Source organism: Glycine soja, chromosome 18 (genome assembly GCF_004193775.1).
Source record: "Glycine soja cultivar W05 chromosome 18, ASM419377v2, whole genome shotgun sequence".
Taxonomy (NCBI): domain Eukaryota; kingdom Viridiplantae; phylum Streptophyta; class Magnoliopsida; order Fabales; family Fabaceae; genus Glycine; species Glycine soja.
Window position 1 is genome coordinate 48,164,597 of NC_041019.1, and position 20,702 is coordinate 48,185,298.

Here is a 20,702-nt window from a genome sequence, read left to right on the forward strand (position 1 = left end):
AATGCTTCAACCAACAACTTTTCACAAGATATGTGGATTTTCAAAGATATGAACATGATAATTAGGCACACAAATGAAATAAGCTAGTAGACAAGACAAATATCAAGGAAGATTCATCAAGCCAATGCCTCACGATCACTGTTTCTCTTAAGCACAAGTGTTTAAGGTTATTTCTCAATCAACAACCAACACAAGTCTCAATCTTTGCATTTCATCTCATGTCATACGGTCACAAACACACAAATTGAATCTGAAGGACTTTTCGTGACTTGTAATGAGGCTGGGCTGCAAACAAATCATGGTTTTTCTAGGATGCAAAAATCTTAAGTTCTAGGAGAGCCTTCATCCTTAGATCAACCCCTTTGTCTTTTATTCCAGCTTCTATTACTTGCCTTTCAATATTTACAGCACTTAGCTTCAATAACAACACCCACTTGGCTTTTATTCTTGAAATTTCTTTATTTTATTTTATTTTATTTTAGCAGCTTTTACTTGCTGCTTCTTGATATTATTGTGTGTGCTGTTATCTTTCTTACCACAATTATTGTCACCCAATAACCTCCCCCAAATTTGGGACAAATTTGCCTTGAACTATGATGCTCTCCTACTACCTAAGAAAAGGTAGATGGATGTTACAATTTACAAGCTCAGGGTTCAAGTCAATCAATCAAATTCTCAGCTCAACATGGGTGCAACGGATAAATCATTCATGCACAAGGTAAGCTCTTTGGCTATGTGGCTATTTCAATCATCTTCAAACTCATGCATTCATTCAGTAATCAGAGATTCATGCAAAAACCGATACCCAATATTAGTTGCTCTCTCATAGTTAAACATCACACACTCACCAGGTAATGGCTAATGATTACCTTCAAATTCTACCTATCAAACCAACTAACATTTTCAGCCATGTTCCTAATTCATGTTCTTTCTCTTCTAATCACTACATACTTATTCAAAGCATATGATCTATGCACCACAATTCACTCAATCCATGCAATCGATCAATTCAAATCATTCACAAACACACGGTTTTCAAATCAAATCAAACCATTGCAATAACAATCAAAACTGCAAACTATTCACAAGGCTAGAGAGTTTGATACTAAATAACTGAAACATAAAGCTAAAATTAAAAGCATAAAAATAATCATAAAAATGTATTAGAAACAGGAAAAATGCAAAAAGATCCTGTCACAGCTCCTCTTGTGGTGCAGTTGGCTCATCCTGAGGTGAGGAGGGAGTGTCCTAGGCTGGCTGAGGTGTCTCCTGTGTAGCTGTAGGCCAGGGATCCCAGATACTCTGCGTTGTTGTCATGTTTGCTGCATAATCTGTGTCTGCAGCGCCATCCTCCTCCTCTGAGACCTCCACAACTGATGTGGTGACTGGTGAAGTCCGTGGATTGGCCTTTAGAGTAACCTCAGGTGTGACTTTCGGCTGAGGCTCCTAGGCTGCAGAAGCCTCACCTACCCCCAAAGGAGAAGGCTGGACTCCTGGTCAGGCCACCCGTGCCATGAAATCCTCCATGCTAATAATAGGTCGATGCTGAGCCAGATCATGGATACTTTGCATCACCAGGCATAAGCCATGGTGGAGGCTCTGCAGAATCGGCACTGTGACATCAGAGCTCAAAGCGGAGGTGCCAGTGTGAACTGTTGGTGATGGAAGAGTTGATGTAGAGGGAGCAGGAGCAAGGGGAGCAGAAGAAGATAAGCCTTCAGATCCTTGAGCCCTGGCCTTGCAGGTCACTGGAAATGTGACCGAAGGGTCATCCAAGTTCCAACAATTCTTCTTTATATATGCCAAATTAATGGTAGGGCTGAGAGACTCGAAAGTAAGAGAATCTGAGACCACTCCTCTAGCTATGCACAGTGCAGTAATGAGTGTAGGAAAGCCAAGCCTAGAGGATTTGGACGGGGTCATTTCGGAGATCTATCCAGAAATAAGCGAGCCCACGTCCATATCCATCTTCATGACGAGTCCATAAACTAACCTCGCCCGATCCATATTCAGATTAGATGTGTAAAATGTGGGGGCGAGGTTAGAATAAGATAAGACGCTATAGGTCTGCGCCAAGGTGGTGAGGTCCTTCCTTAGGAGCTTCCAGGGCGCTCCTTCAGCATTTAAAACAAATTCACGCCCTGGAATGCAGAGCTTAGCAGCAAGCTCCTGAGGGTCTGTGTGTACGGTAGAACCTGGAATATGTAGTAACGTGCTCCCCTGGCTCCAGAATCACGAGGGCCTCCAGGAAGGTGTTGAGGGACTCATCATCGAACTTTATAAGTTTGCCCCTCACCCTGACCTGCCTCAGAGATTTATCCTCCGGATCATATAAATTAGCGTAGAATTCCTTGACTAGGGCCACATCAATATGCCCATCTATCTGCCTGGTCAAGGCCTTGTGCCAGTAGTGCCTCTTGAGTTCTCTATGGAACTCGTCATACTCTGATATGTACAGAACAACGTTCCTTTCTGAAAGGATGTTCCGGGAGTAAATGTTCTGCTCAAACCTCTCCCAGGCCCCCTCTAATGTAATCTTGGTGGTGTCATAAGGCTCCCAGGGCCTGGAAGCAGTAGCTTTCCTCTTTCTAGAGGCCATCTGCATAAAAAAGAGTCACAGGATACAAGTTAGACAGGTTTTTATTTCAACTAAAAGCAGAAAAATAAAACAAAAAATAAGACTGGGTGCTTAGCGAGACTGCTCTCTTAGTGCGCCTTATGAAAATAACAGCTTGTGCTTAGCACGCAGAGCGCGCTTAGCGTGACAACACAAAATCAAAGACTCTGGCTAAGCGAGACACACTCACTTAGCTGAACACAACACAATGGCTAAGCGAGCATGACTCGCTAAGCCTTATTCTCTAACAGAGAGCTAATTGCGCTTAGCGCGCAAGGCGTGCTTAGCGCGACACACTATACAGGCTTAGCATCATCAGGCGCTTAGCCCAAAGACACTACTAAAACTTAATTGGCTTAGCGAGCCAATTCCAAAATAAAACAAAAAAGATAAGAAATTGCGCTTAGCGAGCATTACTGGCTTAGCGCATGAACAAAAACTCAAAAAATTAAAATGCTTTGGGCTTAGCGAGACTGACTCACTTAGCCCAAGCTTATTTAACCTACAGAGGCTGGGTGGCTTAGCGAGACTGACTTGCTTAGCCACCAATAGAAGACAAACAGTCTCTTAGACTGTTACCCAAGCAACACAACTCGCTTAACGCGACATGCCGGCTAAGGGAGTTCATATGAAACTTAAACAAAAATTGGAAATTTAACATCTCGCTAAGCCAAAGTGCAATGCCTGAGTGAGTTCATGCAAACATTCATATATTCAAGCAAAATTGATGAACACGCTTAGCAGGACAGGCGCGCTGAGCGCAGGAAGAGACAAACAACTCGTTGGGCGAGTTGATGGCGCGCTGGGTGCGTGCATGCATGGAAGATTCTCTTTCGGATTCCCTTGACTCGCTAAGCGCACTGATGCCTCGCTTATATTTGATGCCATTGACCATCCCACAACTTGTTTTAAAGCCTCTCCAAGTTATGTGGATGCTACCGTGTTCGGGGTGTTTAATAAAGACTTCCCATTGTACATAAAGCACGAAGATATCTCTGAAATTGCACACGGTGGTCAATGTCTCGACATATTTGTTATACAGTTGTGGATTCTGTAAGTCAATTTACATTATTGTTAATTACCTTAGTTATTGTTTTAAATTCATACATAATTAACTTTGTCTTAACAATAATAGGCATATGACTGAGATAAGTATGCGAGCGGGAAATTCCAATGTGTATGGATTCCTCGAGCCACAGTCCATTAAGAGATCTGGGCATTCACAATTTGAATCAGAAAGTTACATGAAGAGTTGGATGCAGAGTTCAAAACGTGTTTACCTTGGAGCCTACCTAAATGGGTAAGTCAAACTGAACAATTGAATTTAAATAATGTCTAATACTACAATAACCCATATTGGTCTCCACTGCAACCCACACTGGAAAATGGTTGTCATTTTGCCTAAGGAAAATCTTGTTGTTTGGTTTTGTTCCTTGCATAACAGGCCAGACAACTACCTTAAAGGAATAATTAACAGGTCAATGTTGTTTTTCAATACATTTGCATTAGCATAACTCAACAACATCAATATTTTAATGTTCCTTGTATTCAACAATGCTTTGAAAGGACTTGATGATACTCCACAACCTAAATCCAAGGCTGGTGCTAGGTGGATTGTTGTTAAGGTACGTGATTTAAATAAAACTTCTACTTATATATATTTTATGTGTGTGTACACTAATTGTAGTTAACGTTTAATATTCAAATTTCATTATGTATTTAGTGTAATATACAAAAAGGAAGCACTGAGTGTGACTATTACGTCATGCACTGGATGTCCACCATAATCTTAGGAAGTTTCAGGAATAATTGGAAAACGATAATTGTTTATTTCAAACAAAGTTGATTTTCTTATCATTGGTATTACATTATTAACTTATGTTTTATTTGATCATGCAGTATTTTAATGATGTTAGACCATTGAAAGCAGAGCGATTGAAGGCTCTTCGCATGCAATGGGCACAATATTATCTCAAAGTTAGAAATCAAACTTAGGATGTTAGGGAACTATGTAACTTTAGGTTACTTAATTAGTTTACTAGCTTGCATTACATTTTTTACTATTGTTATTTCATTTTAACATTGAACAATCTTTGTTGATAGTTATTAATAAATTATTTATTCATAGTTAGCAATTGATTTTTTACAATTGATGGTTTACTAGCTAGCTTTCTGCTAAAACCTATTTGAAAGCAGAATGCAAATGATATATGTTGTGTTGTGTGGTCTGATTTTAAATTTACAAATTAAATTTTGGGTTTTTTGTAAAAACAGAGAGTATTTTTAAAAAATTCCTAATAACAACATCGATTTTTTTAAAAAAAAAACCGATGTTAATATACACCAACAACATCGATTTTTCCAAAAAAAACCAATGTTGTTGGTGTATATTAACATTGGTTTTTTTTTTAAATCGATGTTAATATCGAAAAACATTAACATGAATTTCTGTAAAAAAAAAAAAACCGATGTTAACTTATATGTTAACATCGGTTTTGTATAAAAACCGATGTTAACATTTTTTATATTAACATCGGTTTTTATCAGAAACCGATGTTAACGTATAAGTTAACATCGGTTTTTTACTTAAACTGATGTTAACATTTGGAAGTTAACATCGGTTTTTATACAGAACCGATGTTAATGTATAACATCGGTTTTTATAGAAAATCAATGTTAATGTATAAGTTAACATCGATTTTGTATAAAAATCGATGTGAACTGTCAACATTCATATATATTCTTTTGGTGTAATTCTTAACATATAACATCGGTTATTTAAATAATCGATGTTGTCAATTTCACTTTAACATCGATTTTAAAAAACCGATGTTAACGATAATACTTTTAATATCGGTACTTTCAACATCGGTTAAAAACCGATGTAGAAAGTCATAAATAATCGATGTAAAAAGCATATTTTCTAATAGTGGCTATCGCGATCCAGTGTTGAAGCCGAATACTGAGGGTTTGCCAATGTGGTGTCTAAATCCTGTTGGTTGAGAAACTTGCTTTTGGAGCTTCATTGCCCGATTCAAAAAGCTACATTGGTCTACTGTGATAATGTTAGTGCGATCTACCTAGCTGGCAATCCTATTCAACATCAACGCACTAAGCATATTAAAATAAATATACATTTTGTTTGGGAAAAGGTTGCTCATGGCCAAGTTCGAGTGTTACATGTCCCCTCGCGTTATCATATTGTAGATATTTTCACCAAAGGTCTTCTGTTGGTGTTATTTGAGGATTTTCGGGACAGTCTTAGCATTCGACAACCTCCCGCTTAAACTCTGGGGGAGTGTTAGAATATATGTTAATATATTCTAATTTAGTGTATATGCTATATTAGGCAAATTGCCCAAAAGGAATCCTTTTTATAAACTTATTCCTCAAATGGGGTCCTTTTGGAACTAATTCCGGCATGGTGTTCTTTTTTACGTGAGATGCATGCATTTTTTCATGCAAACTGCCATTGGCAATAACGATTTCGCTGCCATACGACACGTGGAAGGCCAAATCACCAGCGGTGCTGGCGACTTCACGTGGAAGGGCATCTCGCCACTTGCACTGGCGACTTCGCCACTGCTGTTGAAACCGCAGCTCTGACTGGCGAGTTTCGGAAATGGCAGGCCTAGGGGGTGCAGGACGTGGGTGCAGGTTGCTTTTTGACTTCTTGGGCTTAGGGGAGTTTAAAGGGGAATCGCCCATACGTTTGGCGATTTGGGCAAAATAAAGGGGACTTGCCCCTTGGTTTGGCGGTTTGGGCAGGGCCTTTAAATACTTCTCCCGAGTTCAGTGTTTTTAAAACTTGTCATTTCAGTGTTTTCCTTGCAGTTTCAGTGTTTTAGTGTTCTTGAGAAGTTACCAAAATCATCCAAATTTGCCTCCTTGTTTAAATTTATCAGTCTTGAAAGTTTTATTGAAGGTTTGAAAGTCCCAATCAAGCAACTGTTGGCATCAAATATTTTGTTGAATTAATTTTTTTATAAATTAGTTTTATATCTCATATGCCTATTGTTTGTGTTAAAAATTTGTGTATGAGTTCAAGTAAATTCATCAATATTGTGTATGTAAAATAAAATTATTTTTATCAATATTCTGTATGTTAAAAATTTGTGTATGGGTTCAAATAAATTAGTTGTATATGTGATATTGTGTATGGGTTCAACTGTATGTAAAATAAAAAAAAATTATGTCATCATCTTTATTTCAAGAAAATATTTGGAGTGCGGAAAAAATATTTTAACTTTTAACTGAATATTGTACTTTTTAATTAGGTTAGTGTTGATGCTTTGTTAGTGTGTTAAAAATTAATCAATATTATACTTTTAACTGTGTTTAAAATAAAAAAAAAATTGTAGCATCATATTTATTTGAAGTAAGTATTTTGAGTGTGAATTTTTTTTTTAATATGAAGTTGTAGTAATTTTTTAATTAGATTAGGCTTATGTTTATGGTTTGTTGGTGTGTGTTAAAAATTTATAAGCGTTGAAGTTGAATGGTGTTTAAAATAAATTTTTTTTGGCATTATATTTATTTATAGTAAGTATGTTAGTGCAGAAATAAATTTCAATATGAAGAGTGATGTATTTTATTTTGTCTTTAAAATTACTATTTTGAAATTGTTCATTTTTTTTAAGTGTGTCTCATGAACACCAACAACAACTTCCTTCTTCTTTCCTGCGTGGATGGTCTACGACACACGAACAGCAACAACAACTTCCTTCTTTTTTTCTGCATTTTTTTTTTTTGCGTGAAAGGTCTACGGGGAAACGGAGGGATTTAAGCAACTGAAATCGCTGTTGGGGTTGGCGATTTATCCACCTCAAGCAAATAGCCAGTCAAACTGGCGATTCCCTGCTCCTCTGCGCGCTGCAGCTACTCAGTCTGCACCCTCCCTCGGAAACGGCTTCTGCTTCCTGCACCCCTAGGCCTGCCATTTCCGAAACTCGCCAGTCAGAGCTGTGGTTTCAGCAGCAGTGGCGAAGTCGCCAGTGCAAGTGGCGAGATGCCCTTCCACGTGAAGTCTGCCCTTCCACGCGAGCTCCGCTGGCGGTTTGGCCTTCTGCCTGCTATATTAGTTAGGTGTATATTTTGTCCCTTGATTATAGCTAGTTAGTTTCCTAATTATAGCTAGTCAATTCCCCAATTCTAGCGTATGACATTCTAGCGTAGTCATACGCTTGTATATTGTGTATATAAACTGATCCTCATCTTGTGAAAGGAGAAAGGCAAGGAATTATCTTCTATCACTGACTACTTGGGTTGCCGTGATTTTTAAAGTAACAACCACTAACCTCGAAACTCTCAATAGAACAACCAAAGACCAAGTTTCTGGCTTTAGCCAGTATTCATTCTTTACTCCCCCTTGTTCACAATTTGGAAATTTCTTGACATATATAACAAAAAGGCCTTCTTTTCCGATCATATTTGATTATTGTGGTAGCTACTGCTGTTATAGTTCTGGCTTTGAGCATCGTTTCAAACACCCCTTGCTTGGATCAATTTGACCATGCTCATTGGATTTTTTACATTGGTTGCCTACGTCTCAAAGGATTTCACATAGAGAAATTAAGAAGCATTAATTGTCTTTTCTTTGTTAACTTAAAGAGTTTCTCAGTTCTGCTTTGCTTTAATTTGTGACTATTATGCTTTTCATTGAAATTTGATATCATAAATAAAATAGAGTCCTTGGAAACAGGTTATAATTAAATGAAAAATATTTTAAAAATAATATAACTTAATAGAGGTAAACTCAGTTAAATTTATTTATATTTGAATTGAAAATTTAAGTATTTTTTTAGTTATATATAAATTTAGAGAGATGAATTAACAAATAACTGAAACCATGTTATAAAAGGAAATTAAATTTGGAGGTTTCAGTTACCAACTAAATTGTTTTTAATTAAGAACAAAGAAGAGGAACAAATTAACAAATACAAGTCATGAGGCAAGTAATATGAATATTTAAACATATAATCAAGTGCCACTTTCCGAAAAGTGATAATTACAGATAGATCCTTATTAATATGTTGCATAAAACTAAGTTATAAATTGCTAGAGTATCTAATCAAACACACTCTTCATTATTATTTTTTATGGAACAAATAACTTTGATAGCCGTCGTGTGTATCTAGAGTTTTGTCTTTAAAAATGTTTTCACGTGAGGTAAATGTTTATAAACTATCATTTATTTTTTTCATGTGGATTTTTTTTTAGAGAAACAATTATATAACTTTAACAGTAAATAAATTTGGCCTCATAATTTATTTAATTGGTCACCTTTAAAATTTATTATTTTGATATGTAATAACTAACTATGTGCTATATATATGTCATCTGTCACTGTAATGCTCACAATTTTATTTCTAATGTATAATAATTAATACATTTGGTTTAAGCTTCTAGAGTGAACATTTGCTTTTTGTTCATAAAAAAAGTTTGTTTTATTTTCAACAAGTCATGTGCCAACAAGTTTTTGACAGAGAAATATTCTGAGTAAAACTCTTCAAAATCCATATACTGATAATTATGCAAGTTTGTTCATACCCCAATTGGATGAGAAATTATTAAGTGTTATAAAATTATTATAGTCTCAAATTTTTTTTTTTACATGATGTATAATTTAGTGTTATGAATTCTTTCTTGTATATTAAAAAACTTGAATACATGTTATATAGACCTTCGTTGTCCAGAACTATTTAATAATCTTTTCAGTTGGACTTGAACATAGGATGGAATGAGGTGTAAAGAAAGGCATAATGGCACACACAAATGTACAAACCATAAAACATAAAGAGGAAGAATTTATTGGCATTATTTGTGCCTTGCCTTGTTGTACAGAATAACCCGTGATGAAAATGAAACATAAACTAGAAAGTAGTCCTATATAGGTAAAGTAGATGCTGCAATTGTCATAGATAGAGTGACTGACATATCTAACCTTCTAAACAAATATGAGAAGACAAACGGGTGAAACAGCTGGTCACAGCATTGGACCACCAAGGTCACATGACTCACATTTATCTATGTTGGTCACTTTCTCCAACAGATATGCTTTTAGGCAAAAAAAACTTTTACATCAGCTTTTTTTTTTTTATAAAAGACATATTAGGAAAAATGGAGCTAGTGAACGAAACTTCCAAGAAGTTTCCTATATATTCGCTCAACTGAAATAAAAAGGGGATACAAAGTTGCTGGATATGCATGAGATGATTCACTCTCTTGGAATTTCAGTGTGATATTTGGTCTAAGCAATGGTGGATGAGATGATAGTCAAAGCCAGAAGATAATCTGCAGTTTACACCATAAGCATAGCACATGTTATGATTGGAAGGTTTGTGTTATATATCTGAAGTATTGTCCCAATGATCATTAAAGTATAATGGTCAAATTGTGCTCTTTGGTTAACAAAGTCTTTCTTGTGTAAGAATTTAATGTTACAAGGAGTTGTTAGATAACCTTAACAAGTTATTTAACACTAAACTTTGACAGAGAAAAGATTGTGTTCACCAAAGAAACAAGCTTGTGATGTTTCTGATCTTGAACATTGTCTTTACCCTTTGATGATCATTGGGACAATACTTTAGATATATAACAAAAATCTTCTAACAATCATAACATTTGTCCTGCTTATGGTGAAAATTGCAGTTCTGGCTTTGAGTATCATCTCATCAACCATTGCTTAGATAAGTTTGAATTTATGCGTTGGAATGTTCACATTGCTTGACTACAACTAAAGTGCTCCTGAAGGAACCTCAGGATTCTTGCCCGAAGATGCTACTCATACTACTGCGTTTGCTCATGTTGAGTCTTGAAAATTTCTCAGTTCTACCGTGCTTTGTGGTTGTTCTGTTTTTCTTTGTTCTAACTTCAGTTTGGATTCTTATTCAGAACGAATCATTCTTGTGTTGATGGAAATAATTTTTTTTAATGGTTTGTAGAGAATTTCCTCTTCTTCTATATTTTTATGTTCTTTTTTATTTTCTTAATGATTGATGGAGGAGTTTAGAATACCAAACAACATTATTTTGTTTTTGCCGCTTTTAGTGTACTCTTATGATTAGAGTTTGTAGATAGAAGTCGACCTTGATCTTCTGTTGATAAACTAATGCTAAAACAAAACTCTAAACATTGTTTTAGTTAAGTAAAGAGAATGCATAAAAAATTAACTGAGTTTTATTAAAGGTTTGTTTACATAAGAAAATGTATTGTGTAGAAAATATTTAGCTTAGAAGGATTGATTTTTAAATAATGGATGTTAAAAAAATAATGTGTTAAGAAATCATAATTTAAAGCCACAAGATTGCGTCTAGCGAAAAAAAATATTTTTTCAAAATATAATAAATTAAAGTTTAAATTTCCATTGAAAGAGAAATTCATATTTAATGTGTTGGGAATAAAATTGCTTCTAAAAAGTTAATATACCTGAAAGCTCAAAATCCAAAAAAAATAAATGAAAAGAGATCATAATTTAAAAGTAAATTTAAAAACACACAATCACCTTTGGTTCAATTCAATTGGGCATGTATTTGAGGCCTGAAAATCCTAAAGCAAATTACTTTTATGACCATTCGTTAGTAGTTAAAAATGAGAATTCCTAGCCTATAAAAAAAATGACAATTCCTATTCATTATTTACCATAAAGTTACCGTTTAGCAGCACATATCATCATATTTTAGTTTTAATTTTGTATAACTATTGTCTATTACCACTCTCGTAGTAACTCTCGTAGGAACTTCTTATGGTAAATAAGGGTGTTGCTTGGGGCACTCAGCACTTTTCCTGGGGCACCCAGCAACATGGGTGAAAGGGTAAAAATGTTATTCACCCTTTAATATATAAGCAACACAGTGACTCATCCGTATGAGTCACTGTCCATTTTCGAAATCTTCCTTCCTTGAGAAGCCTTCTTCTTCTTCTTCTTCCTCCTCCTCTGCTTCTTCTTTCGAAATCTGCCTCCTCTTTTCCTCTCCGACGACCTTCTTCTTTTCCCATCGAGGTTAGTGAATCTTCTTCCTTCTTTGGTTTGCATTATTGTTGCTTGATTTGTGTTCTGTGTATTGTTCTGTCATTCTTCGTGCCTGCCATGCTTCCTCTCTGTCTGCTTGGTTTTTACTTTTATTGAAATACCCATACGAATTGACAATTCGTATGGTTTTTTTTAAACTGTTTTAAGTCATATGGATTGACAATCTGTATGGCTTTTTTTAAAATGTTTTAAGTCATACGGATTGTCAATCCGTATGGTTTTCTTTTTTAAATTGTTTTAAGCCAAAAGGATTGACAACCCGTATGAGTTTTTTTTAAAAAAATATTTTTCTTTTACTGAAATAGTCATGCGGATTGACAATCCGTATAGTTTTTTTAAAATCTGTTTTAAGTCATACAGATTGGTAATCCGTATGATTTTAAAAAAAAATATTTTAAGGAAAATAGCCATACGGATTGGCATTCTGTATGGCTTTTAAAAAAAATGTTTTTTTATGTCATACAGATTGTCAATCCGTATGGCCTTTTTTAAAAAACATATTTTTACGTCATACAGATTGGCAATCCGTATGACGTAAAAAAACATTTTTTAAAAAAGCCATCTGTATGGTTGTTTTCCTTAAAATATTTTTTTTTAAAAAAAAACATACAGATTGCCAATCCGTATGACCTTTTTTTATAAAACTATTTTTACGTCATACGGATTGGCAATTCGTATAGCTTTTTTTAAAAAATATTTGTATGCCATATGGATTGTCGTATGGCCTTTTTTTTAAAAAAAGTTTTTAAATTTTTAAAATGTTTTTTATTAGAAAAAAAATAGGAAAAAACGAAGGATATTTATATTGATTTTAGTTTGTTTATTATTGATTTTATGAATGATTTATTTATTATTCAGGTTATCTAAGAAATGTTTGTAGGATTACATTACAATTTAGATTAGATTAGATTAGTTTTTTAACACAAACAACATTAGATTAGAAATAGGAAAATGTTAGTAGGATTAGATTACAATTTACATTAGATTATATTAGTTTTTTAACACAAACATTAGATTAGAAACAGGAAAAGTAGAACAAAAATAATAAAATATCCTTTTATCAAATATATTCAGAATGTCACGCTCTCGTGCGTTGTCATCACGTTGGACCAACGTGAATGAGGAACTCGAACACCTTCTTGCGAATATGTCCAATAAGAATTAACATATAGTTACTTGAATGTTAATTTTGTTTTGTGTTTGAATGCATGTTAATTGCTTAAATGTTAATCATGTAAGAATTAACAATTGAAGAGCATGGGGAATGGAAGGAATTGGAAAACATGATGCAGGATGTCGTAGCTCCACCAGAGGCTTTATTCTAGACCGTTAGTGCCAGGGACCATGTCATGTTCATTTTGATTTAATTAACATTTGATTTTTCTGTTATTTTGTGTAACTAACCAACCTTATTTTGTGATATGACATGTAGATTTTCGGTGAAGTTGGTAAGGTATATGCTGTCAAGTGGAAGGACGTACTCGACAGTATATGGCATTTGGTTGACAAAGACGAAAATTATCATAACATTGTGTACAACCAAGATTTGAACCAACCAGTCATTGTAGCAGGGTGGATAACACTGCGCGATTTTTACCAACTCACCGGTAATCATCTAGTATCCTTGCATCATTATGGTAAGAATGCATTTTTTTCTTACTATATTCAAGACCCCTTGCCTGCCCAAATCATTCTCAAGATGACATTCTTTATATCATCAAGTGCTAGGTTCTGTGACCTTCAAGGTTTATCTCACTGAGCAGAAAGTTTCCTGTAGTAGTCTGGTAAACAACTTCCTAATTTTATTTCTTTATTTTTCAAGTTTTAAATTTCATAACATAAATTGTTGACATAACATTTCTTTATTTGTCAGGACGTTCCAAGTGTCATGCATTATTTTTTGAAAGACAAAGGTTGGACTCATTTGCACTTGGAAGATGTTGCAGAATGTCGACTCGTGTTCAATCATTGGAGGAAGACACTAAAAATTGAAGCCGGATGGAAACATTTCTGCAAGACCTTGTCGTTCACCACTGACATGAAAATAGTTTTCGAATTCATTGATCCCGATGTTAATTGTGTGCTTTATTGGTCGTGTGTATGAATTGCCTTAGGATTGTGAACATTTTTATTACTTCGAACAATTTTATTATTATGCACATTTTAATTAACTGTGAACAATTTATTTATATATTAGTTGTTTTATAATAATTGTTTTATAATGTGTTGATTTTAAATTTATTGCAACAATTTTCTTATACATAATAGTTGTTTTGTCATGTATAATATTATCTCATTGTTTTTGAAAAAATCTGGTCATGTTTTTGAAAATAAGTATTTTTAATTAATGACTAAATGAAATTTTTTTATCATTGTTAAGTTTATCCAATTAGTATAGTAAAAGTAATAACTAAATTTAAGCAACAACTAAATTAAAATTAATCATTAAAATATATTTTAAATTGTTTTCTTTTATCATTGCAAAATTTAATTGATTTGTTTTATCATTGTAAAATTTAAAAGAAAAAAATTTAATTCATATAAAAAAATGGCCGGATTAAGCAAAAAAAATAAATTAAAGTACATACACTGGTCATACGGATTGTCAATCCGTATGTACGTTGATTTTTTTTTACACTCCTCTCTTTTTCCAATGACAGAAATCGATCAAAATTCATCGTATACTCCTCACAAACACATGTATACCACCGGAGACCAAATACGTTTTCAAATCGCGCTTAACAAAAGCAACTGACACTAAGTTACGAAAATTTACAAAATGAAAAAATGAAACTGCTATTTGTAACCCAAAATACCATAAGGGTATTTTCGGTATTTTGGAAAGTTGCTGGGTGTCCCAGCAAAAAACGCTGGGTGCCCCAAGCAACTGCCGGTAAATAAATCTAGGTTGACAACTGATTTGAGGAAAGCGGGAGAAGGAAAGAATTTAGTGGAACAGAGGTAAAGGGAGGGGAATAGGAAAATAAAATCTCTTTATTTGGTCGATTGGTTTAGTTAACGAAGGGAGATAAAAAAAAATCTATTTATTTGATTTGTAAATTGAGAAAGGGAAAAAAAAAATAAAAGTAAAACGTATCTTATTTATACAAAAAATTGCTAAGATTAAGTGATAAGTGTGAAGGAGCAGGCATATGTGTAGTTGTGTACTGTTAACGTGTACCTTGTCGGCATCACAGTCGGAATTCTGTTTTGTATAATAATTAATACGTTTCGTTTTAAACTATCCAGAGGTGGAACTGGAACTTGATCAATCTTTATAAAGGCTTCTTTTGCTTCAACAAGCGGTTGTGTTGACTTTACTTGGACTAAGAAACATATTCTTCTGAACAAAACTCTTCAATTTCTTATAAAAAATGTAAAATTTACCATATAACTTAGGATCAGATAATAAAACATATATTAAAATATTAAAAATTAATTTAATCGATAGAATATTAATTCTGACCATTATTTGTAAATATCAATTTATACTTAATGTTAATTAAAGAAAATTACATTTTAGTTTTTTTTTCCTTGTTAATTGCTGCTATTCTATTTTTTTTTATATAAAAATAAGTGAATTGGTGTTGTTCTAGGTATTTTGGACTGTTAATTCGAGCTCAAAAATTAATTTTTTTTATATATATTTTAACATTTTTTGCAAACGTATTATTTTTAATTTATAATAATAGCAACAATCTTTTTTTTATATGTTACCAATTCAAATATACTTAAAAATAATAAAATAAATAATACTATTAATATCACATTATAAAATCCATACCCATTTAAGCAATTACACATTTAAAAGTGTTTGTGATTAATATCATTCAAACAAGTTTCATTTCAATAAAAATATGTAAACATAAAATCAAGTTATATTAAACTTATTTTTAACTAAACTTAAGTTTGCAAAGTTAAGTTCCGTCGATATTAAATCCAAACACACAATTAATCTATGAATTTAATTACGTCGGTATAGAAACCTGATGGTTATCATTTTCAAAGAAGAATAAACATTTCTACCGAAACAGAGTGAAAATTAATTTTGGAAGTCACAAAGTACAAGTTGACATTCAACAAGAGCTGGACACTTTCTTGAAGAAAGATTGTGTGACAGTGAAAGAGAGAAATCAATTAACGATAGCCTATTGGTATGTTCCCTCCCTACACGAGTGGTATAAAATAGGTTTAAAACGAAAACGTTTAGTACGTTGGCTTCTTTTCATTCTAAGTTACCAACACATATAAATAATACTCTCATCGTACTCAAACAAAACCAAATCTTTTGTTCTCTGCTCAGAAACTGAGAGAAGAAGAAACAAAGAAAGAAAAAACAAGACATGTCTGCTATGAATTCCGTTCACTTCACTTCAATCAGGTCAGTAATCAGTATATATAATTATTACCACTCCATATATCCCAAGAAATACTTGTTCATGCCTTTTAGTTTTCACACCATAACTTTGAAGGTGCTTCTAGTTCTAGTTTACATTTCATTATTAGTAGTATATCAGCTTTGAGTTGCACTTAAATGTAATGTATATAATTTTATTTATTTATTTTTGTCTTAATGAATGTGGTTAGGAACCTATTCAAAGAGTTGTCAGAGAACATTAACAAGTTCTCAACACTGCTGTTTGCCCTTATTACATCAACGAACTCTTTGTTCATGAAACAGCACAAGCTGATGGTGCTTCTGGTTTTGAGCATTGTTGTATACTCCTTCTTGGTGATCATTGGGACAATACTTGAGAAACATAACAGAAGCCTTCTTCCAATCATAATTTGTGGCATGCTTATTGTGGGAGGTGCTGCTTCATTTCTGGCTTTGGCCATCATCTCATTCACTGTTGCTATTATCACTTTGGCCTTGTGGGTTGGAATTTCCATATTAGTAGTGTATATGTATGTTTCTGCTCCAAGAAGCTCAGGGTTACTTCCTCTCTAGACAAAAGCAGAGCACCCCTGTCCAACGCTGTTCACATCTAGTGTCATTTTTCTCAATAATGCTTTGTTTGGTATTTTTATGGTTTCCTTTTTTAAAGTTGAGTTTCTACTCTTGAGTTAGGAAGAATCTATAGTTGGATTGAATAACTGTGTTCTATTTTTTACTGCTTAATGGAGGGTGCTTATTCAGTCTGTTGTATTTCCACTCAAATGTCTTAATGGAGATATGAATGCAAAATAGATCTAAGTCAAAATGTAGAAATGATGGATTTGAGATAAATCTCAGACAGACACAAATAAAAAAAAATTAATATATTTTTAGATATTGTAATTTAGTACTTTTTTATTTTTGTCTTTACAATTTTTTTATTTTTTTAAGCAGGTTCAATCCAACAGAGAGAATGAGACATAGAGTAAATTTTAAAATTATTATTTTTTACTTTGAATAAGAGTTATATATTATTTTTTTGTCATGATTTTTTTCAATATATGGTCTTTCTTGCCCCCTAAAAATTAAAATATTTTTTTTGTTGTACCTAAAACTTAAGTTTTATTTATTTTATCCTTGGTCCTATTTTTTAGTTATAATTTATTTTATTTTTTGTTTTTATTAAGCTTTAAATAATACTTTTTGAATAATGAAAAAAATATTATTTAAAATATGATAAGGACGAAAAATAAAATAAAATAATTTGAAAGAAGTAAAAATGAAAAATAATTTTGTAGGAATGAAAAAAATACTAAATTGTAAGGATAAAAATATATTTAAGAAGAAATTATAAATATGAATTCATTTTATATATATATATATATATATATATATATAGTCACCTAAGTGGTACATAAATTTAGTGCAAGTAAATTTGCGCAAATGATCATTATAGTTTAATTTATGGTTGAAATTAATTTAGATATGCACTTTAATTACAAATAATTAATAATTTAAAATTTATGTTATCAAAATTAATACAATTCAACATTAATCATTAATCAGCTGCATATATCATATTAGTACTTTTCAATTTTAGTTTTGCTTTAACTACATTCAGTTTACGATAATCTCTTTCAGTAAATAAATCTGGATTTTTAATTTATCTCATTTAGACACATTTAATTGCTTTGCATATTTTAGAATAGATTAACTAACATTTTATTTCCTAACTTTTTTTTAATTCAATTTTTAGTCCTAAATAAAAGTTTAACCGGTAAAAGTCTCTCAATTTTTTTATTAAAATTTTTAGTCCTTTAAATTTTTGTTTGATTGGTCAAAGTTCCTAAATTTTTAAAAAATTTAAGATTTTAGTCTCTAAATAAAATTTTGAACTCATTATTTTTATTTATTTAATGAGGTTTGAAGGACTAAAAATTGAATTTTTCAAAAGTAAAAACATGAAGACTAATAATCTTAATAAAAAAAATTACAGGAACCTTGATCAATCAAATTATTATTTAAGCACTAAAAATTGAATTTAGAAAAAATTTAGAAATTAGTTAACCCTTTAGAATGTTATATGATTATGTTTGATAAAATTAGCTGAAAAGTTAGTTAAACAAAAAAAAATTAACTTATTAAATTATAAATATTAGATAAAATTTGTTGAAATAGCTAAATATAAAATGATAGAAAAATAATAAAATTATGATTTATTTAAAAAGAACAATAAAAAAATTGAATAAATGAATTAAAAATAAAAAAATACATAAAAAGTTAGAAGCTAAAAAATACTACCTCATACAATACTAGTATTTACTAACAAAAAACGTAGTATGTATACTTACGTGTTTTGATATATAACTTTTTTTTAAAAAAAAGTATTTAATTTGATAATATTTTTTTCCGGAAAACTATTATTATAAGTTAACCTCTTCTGGTGGTTTAATTTTCTTAAAATTATTTAGTTGTTTAAAAATCTTTTAAACATGATAACTTTTATGTTGGAAAAACACAGACAGGCTAATGTAAATCAGAATCTTATATCATTCAACAAATGCTACAAGGAAGAAACTAACTAGCATGTAGTCTGTTTGCGTCAATATAATATATAGGTTCTAAAACTCGCGTATAATACGTTTGGTTTTAAACTCGGTCGGGAAGTGGCTTCTCTTTTTATTAACAAAAAAAAAAGTACTTCTTTTACTTGGACAACAGAGTATGTCAATGTCACTTTGACAAAAAAAAAAAAAAAAACATTTTGAATAAACTATGCTCTCTCCAACTTTAAACATTTACGTCCTAAAAAAAACTTTATTTAACATTGAATTGCCAAAAATAGAAGGTTTTACTGTTTTAGGTGTGGTTTCAGAAGTAGATTTATGACGGTTTTAACTTCCGTTCAAATAATTGTTGAGGATTCTTAATTCCACACTCTAAATATTTAGAGTAATTAAGTTTTATGCAAAATTGTATTTTGTGGGGAATTAAACCGTGATTGAATAAAACTAAATATGAGAAATAACTCATGCGATAGTGGCATTTAAAATTGACAGGAATTAATTTACCAATTTAAATCTATGCTTAGTGACTATTAAAATTGTCAGTAATTTAATCTCTTGTCACTACACGTTTCATTTTAATGTATTTATTTACAAATATTCAAAATAAAATACATAAAATAAAATTACAGCATGCACTTACATATCAAAGAAGTGCATAGATGGAGATAATACAAAGTCAAGTACATGTTCCTACATAGTTTAATTTTGTCAATTTGCATATTATGTAAGTACTTATCTTCGCTAGTGAAAGGTCTTATAAAAAGGACAATGAGAATTTATTATTAGAAATAAAATAACCTAATTAATCCCAAAAATAAATAACCTAATTAAAGCTAAAGTTTAATAACTAATATTATAAATAAGAAAAATATTAGTATCCACGTATGAAATGCAACAATTTAATTTATTTTAGCAAAATCCTTTATCAATATATATAGATATACAATACTAATAAGTTTAGTCCAGGGAAAACTCAACTCAATGTTTTTTTTAAGTGAGATTTTGAATTTGAACATGGAGGTTAGAGGAGAGGTTCACCTAAGAAGGATAAGGAGTTTTTGACATACCATGGAGGAGAATATTCTTGCGGTATCCTTGTGCAGGTAAAAAAATTCAATAATAAAGTAAGACCCAAATAATTTTTAGCATCTTTCTTCTTTCCTAAGCTTAAAAAATAGATAATTTAAATATGTTATTTCACACATCATTACTCATGTGCAATGATTGGAACTTTCTCACTTGTGATAGTTTTTCTCCTGGAAAAAAAAATTAATTGTAAAACATGAGATTAGCACTATTTTTGGTGTGAATTTTAGAATCAAATATAAAAATATATATTTAAAAAGGATAGGCGGGCACTAGTTTCTTGATTTTCTTTGCTCGAGATTTAGCTTAACTTCATCACCTACCATAATACCATTTCTTAAGGTTGGATATGTGTCACCCAATTGCCTTTTTTATGCTTTTTGAGCAAATTCGCCAATTTAATTTCTTCCTTTGGAGACGAAGAGTTGCTAAATGACCACTGATTTTGCATTATTCCCTTGTAGGAATACATACTTAAGGTAAGGAGATAAAACCTTTAATTCCACCTTATTTTTCTCGACAACATCTTTTTTTCAGTTCTTTGAAAGTATTTCCCTCTAGAATACTTCTTTCGACGCATCAAGGTCTTCCAAGCAACCTTTAAGCTCCTTTTCCTCTTCATTAGTGAGACAATCAACAACATTGACTAGAGCTTTCTCATGAAGGGAGTGCATAGTGAATTGTTGCACAACATTTTTAGCTTCTTGTTCAATAGTCTGCACCCTAAAACAAGCTTTGTGATCACTTGGATGCTTCATTGCCTCAAAAAGATTGAAGGTCATCTTGTGGTCCTCCACACTTAGCTCAAGGTTTTCATTCCCCATGTCAACTACACATCTAACAGTGAGCATAAATGGTTGCCCCATGATCAAAGGCACCTCAGGACCCCCTTCCATATCCATTACGACAAAATCAATTAAAAATGTAAAATATTGGACTTTTACGAGGACATCTTCAACAACATCACATGGTCTTTTGATGGAGCAATTTGCTAGTTGAAGAGTCATTCGGGTTTACATGAGT

The 20,702-nt window shown here is 32.2% G+C and overlaps 1 protein-coding gene and 2 long non-coding RNA genes across 5 annotated transcripts; 2 read left to right on the forward strand and 1 right to left on the reverse strand.

The window, feature by feature from the left end:
* Window positions 1-9,765: 9,765 nt before the first annotated feature.
* Window positions 9,766-10,637, forward strand: LOC114395301. The gene is made up of 2 exons (XR_003662995.1): window positions 9,766-9,953; window positions 10,268-10,637. It is a non-coding gene; the product is annotated as an uncharacterized LOC114395301 (long non-coding RNA).
* Window positions 10,375-13,263, reverse strand: LOC114395298. Its single transcript, XM_028357039.1, has 2 exons — window positions 13,075-13,263; window positions 10,375-10,440 (listed from the first exon to the last, which is right to left on the reverse strand). Exons 1-2 carry the CDS (start codon window positions 13,261-13,263, stop codon window positions 10,375-10,377), a joined length of 255 nt encoding a protein of 84 aa, XP_028212840.1.
* Window positions 12,451-13,856, forward strand: LOC114395300. 3 transcript variants are annotated; one of them, XR_003662993.1, is made up of 4 exons: window positions 12,454-12,994; window positions 13,081-13,285; window positions 13,371-13,432; window positions 13,522-13,856. It is a non-coding gene; the product is annotated as an uncharacterized LOC114395300 (long non-coding RNA). The 3 variants fall into 3 exon arrangements; XR_003662994.1 differs by having other exon boundaries at window positions 12,457-12,976; XR_003662992.1 differs by having other exon boundaries at window positions 12,451-13,285.
* Window positions 13,857-20,702: the final 6,846 nt, after the last annotated feature.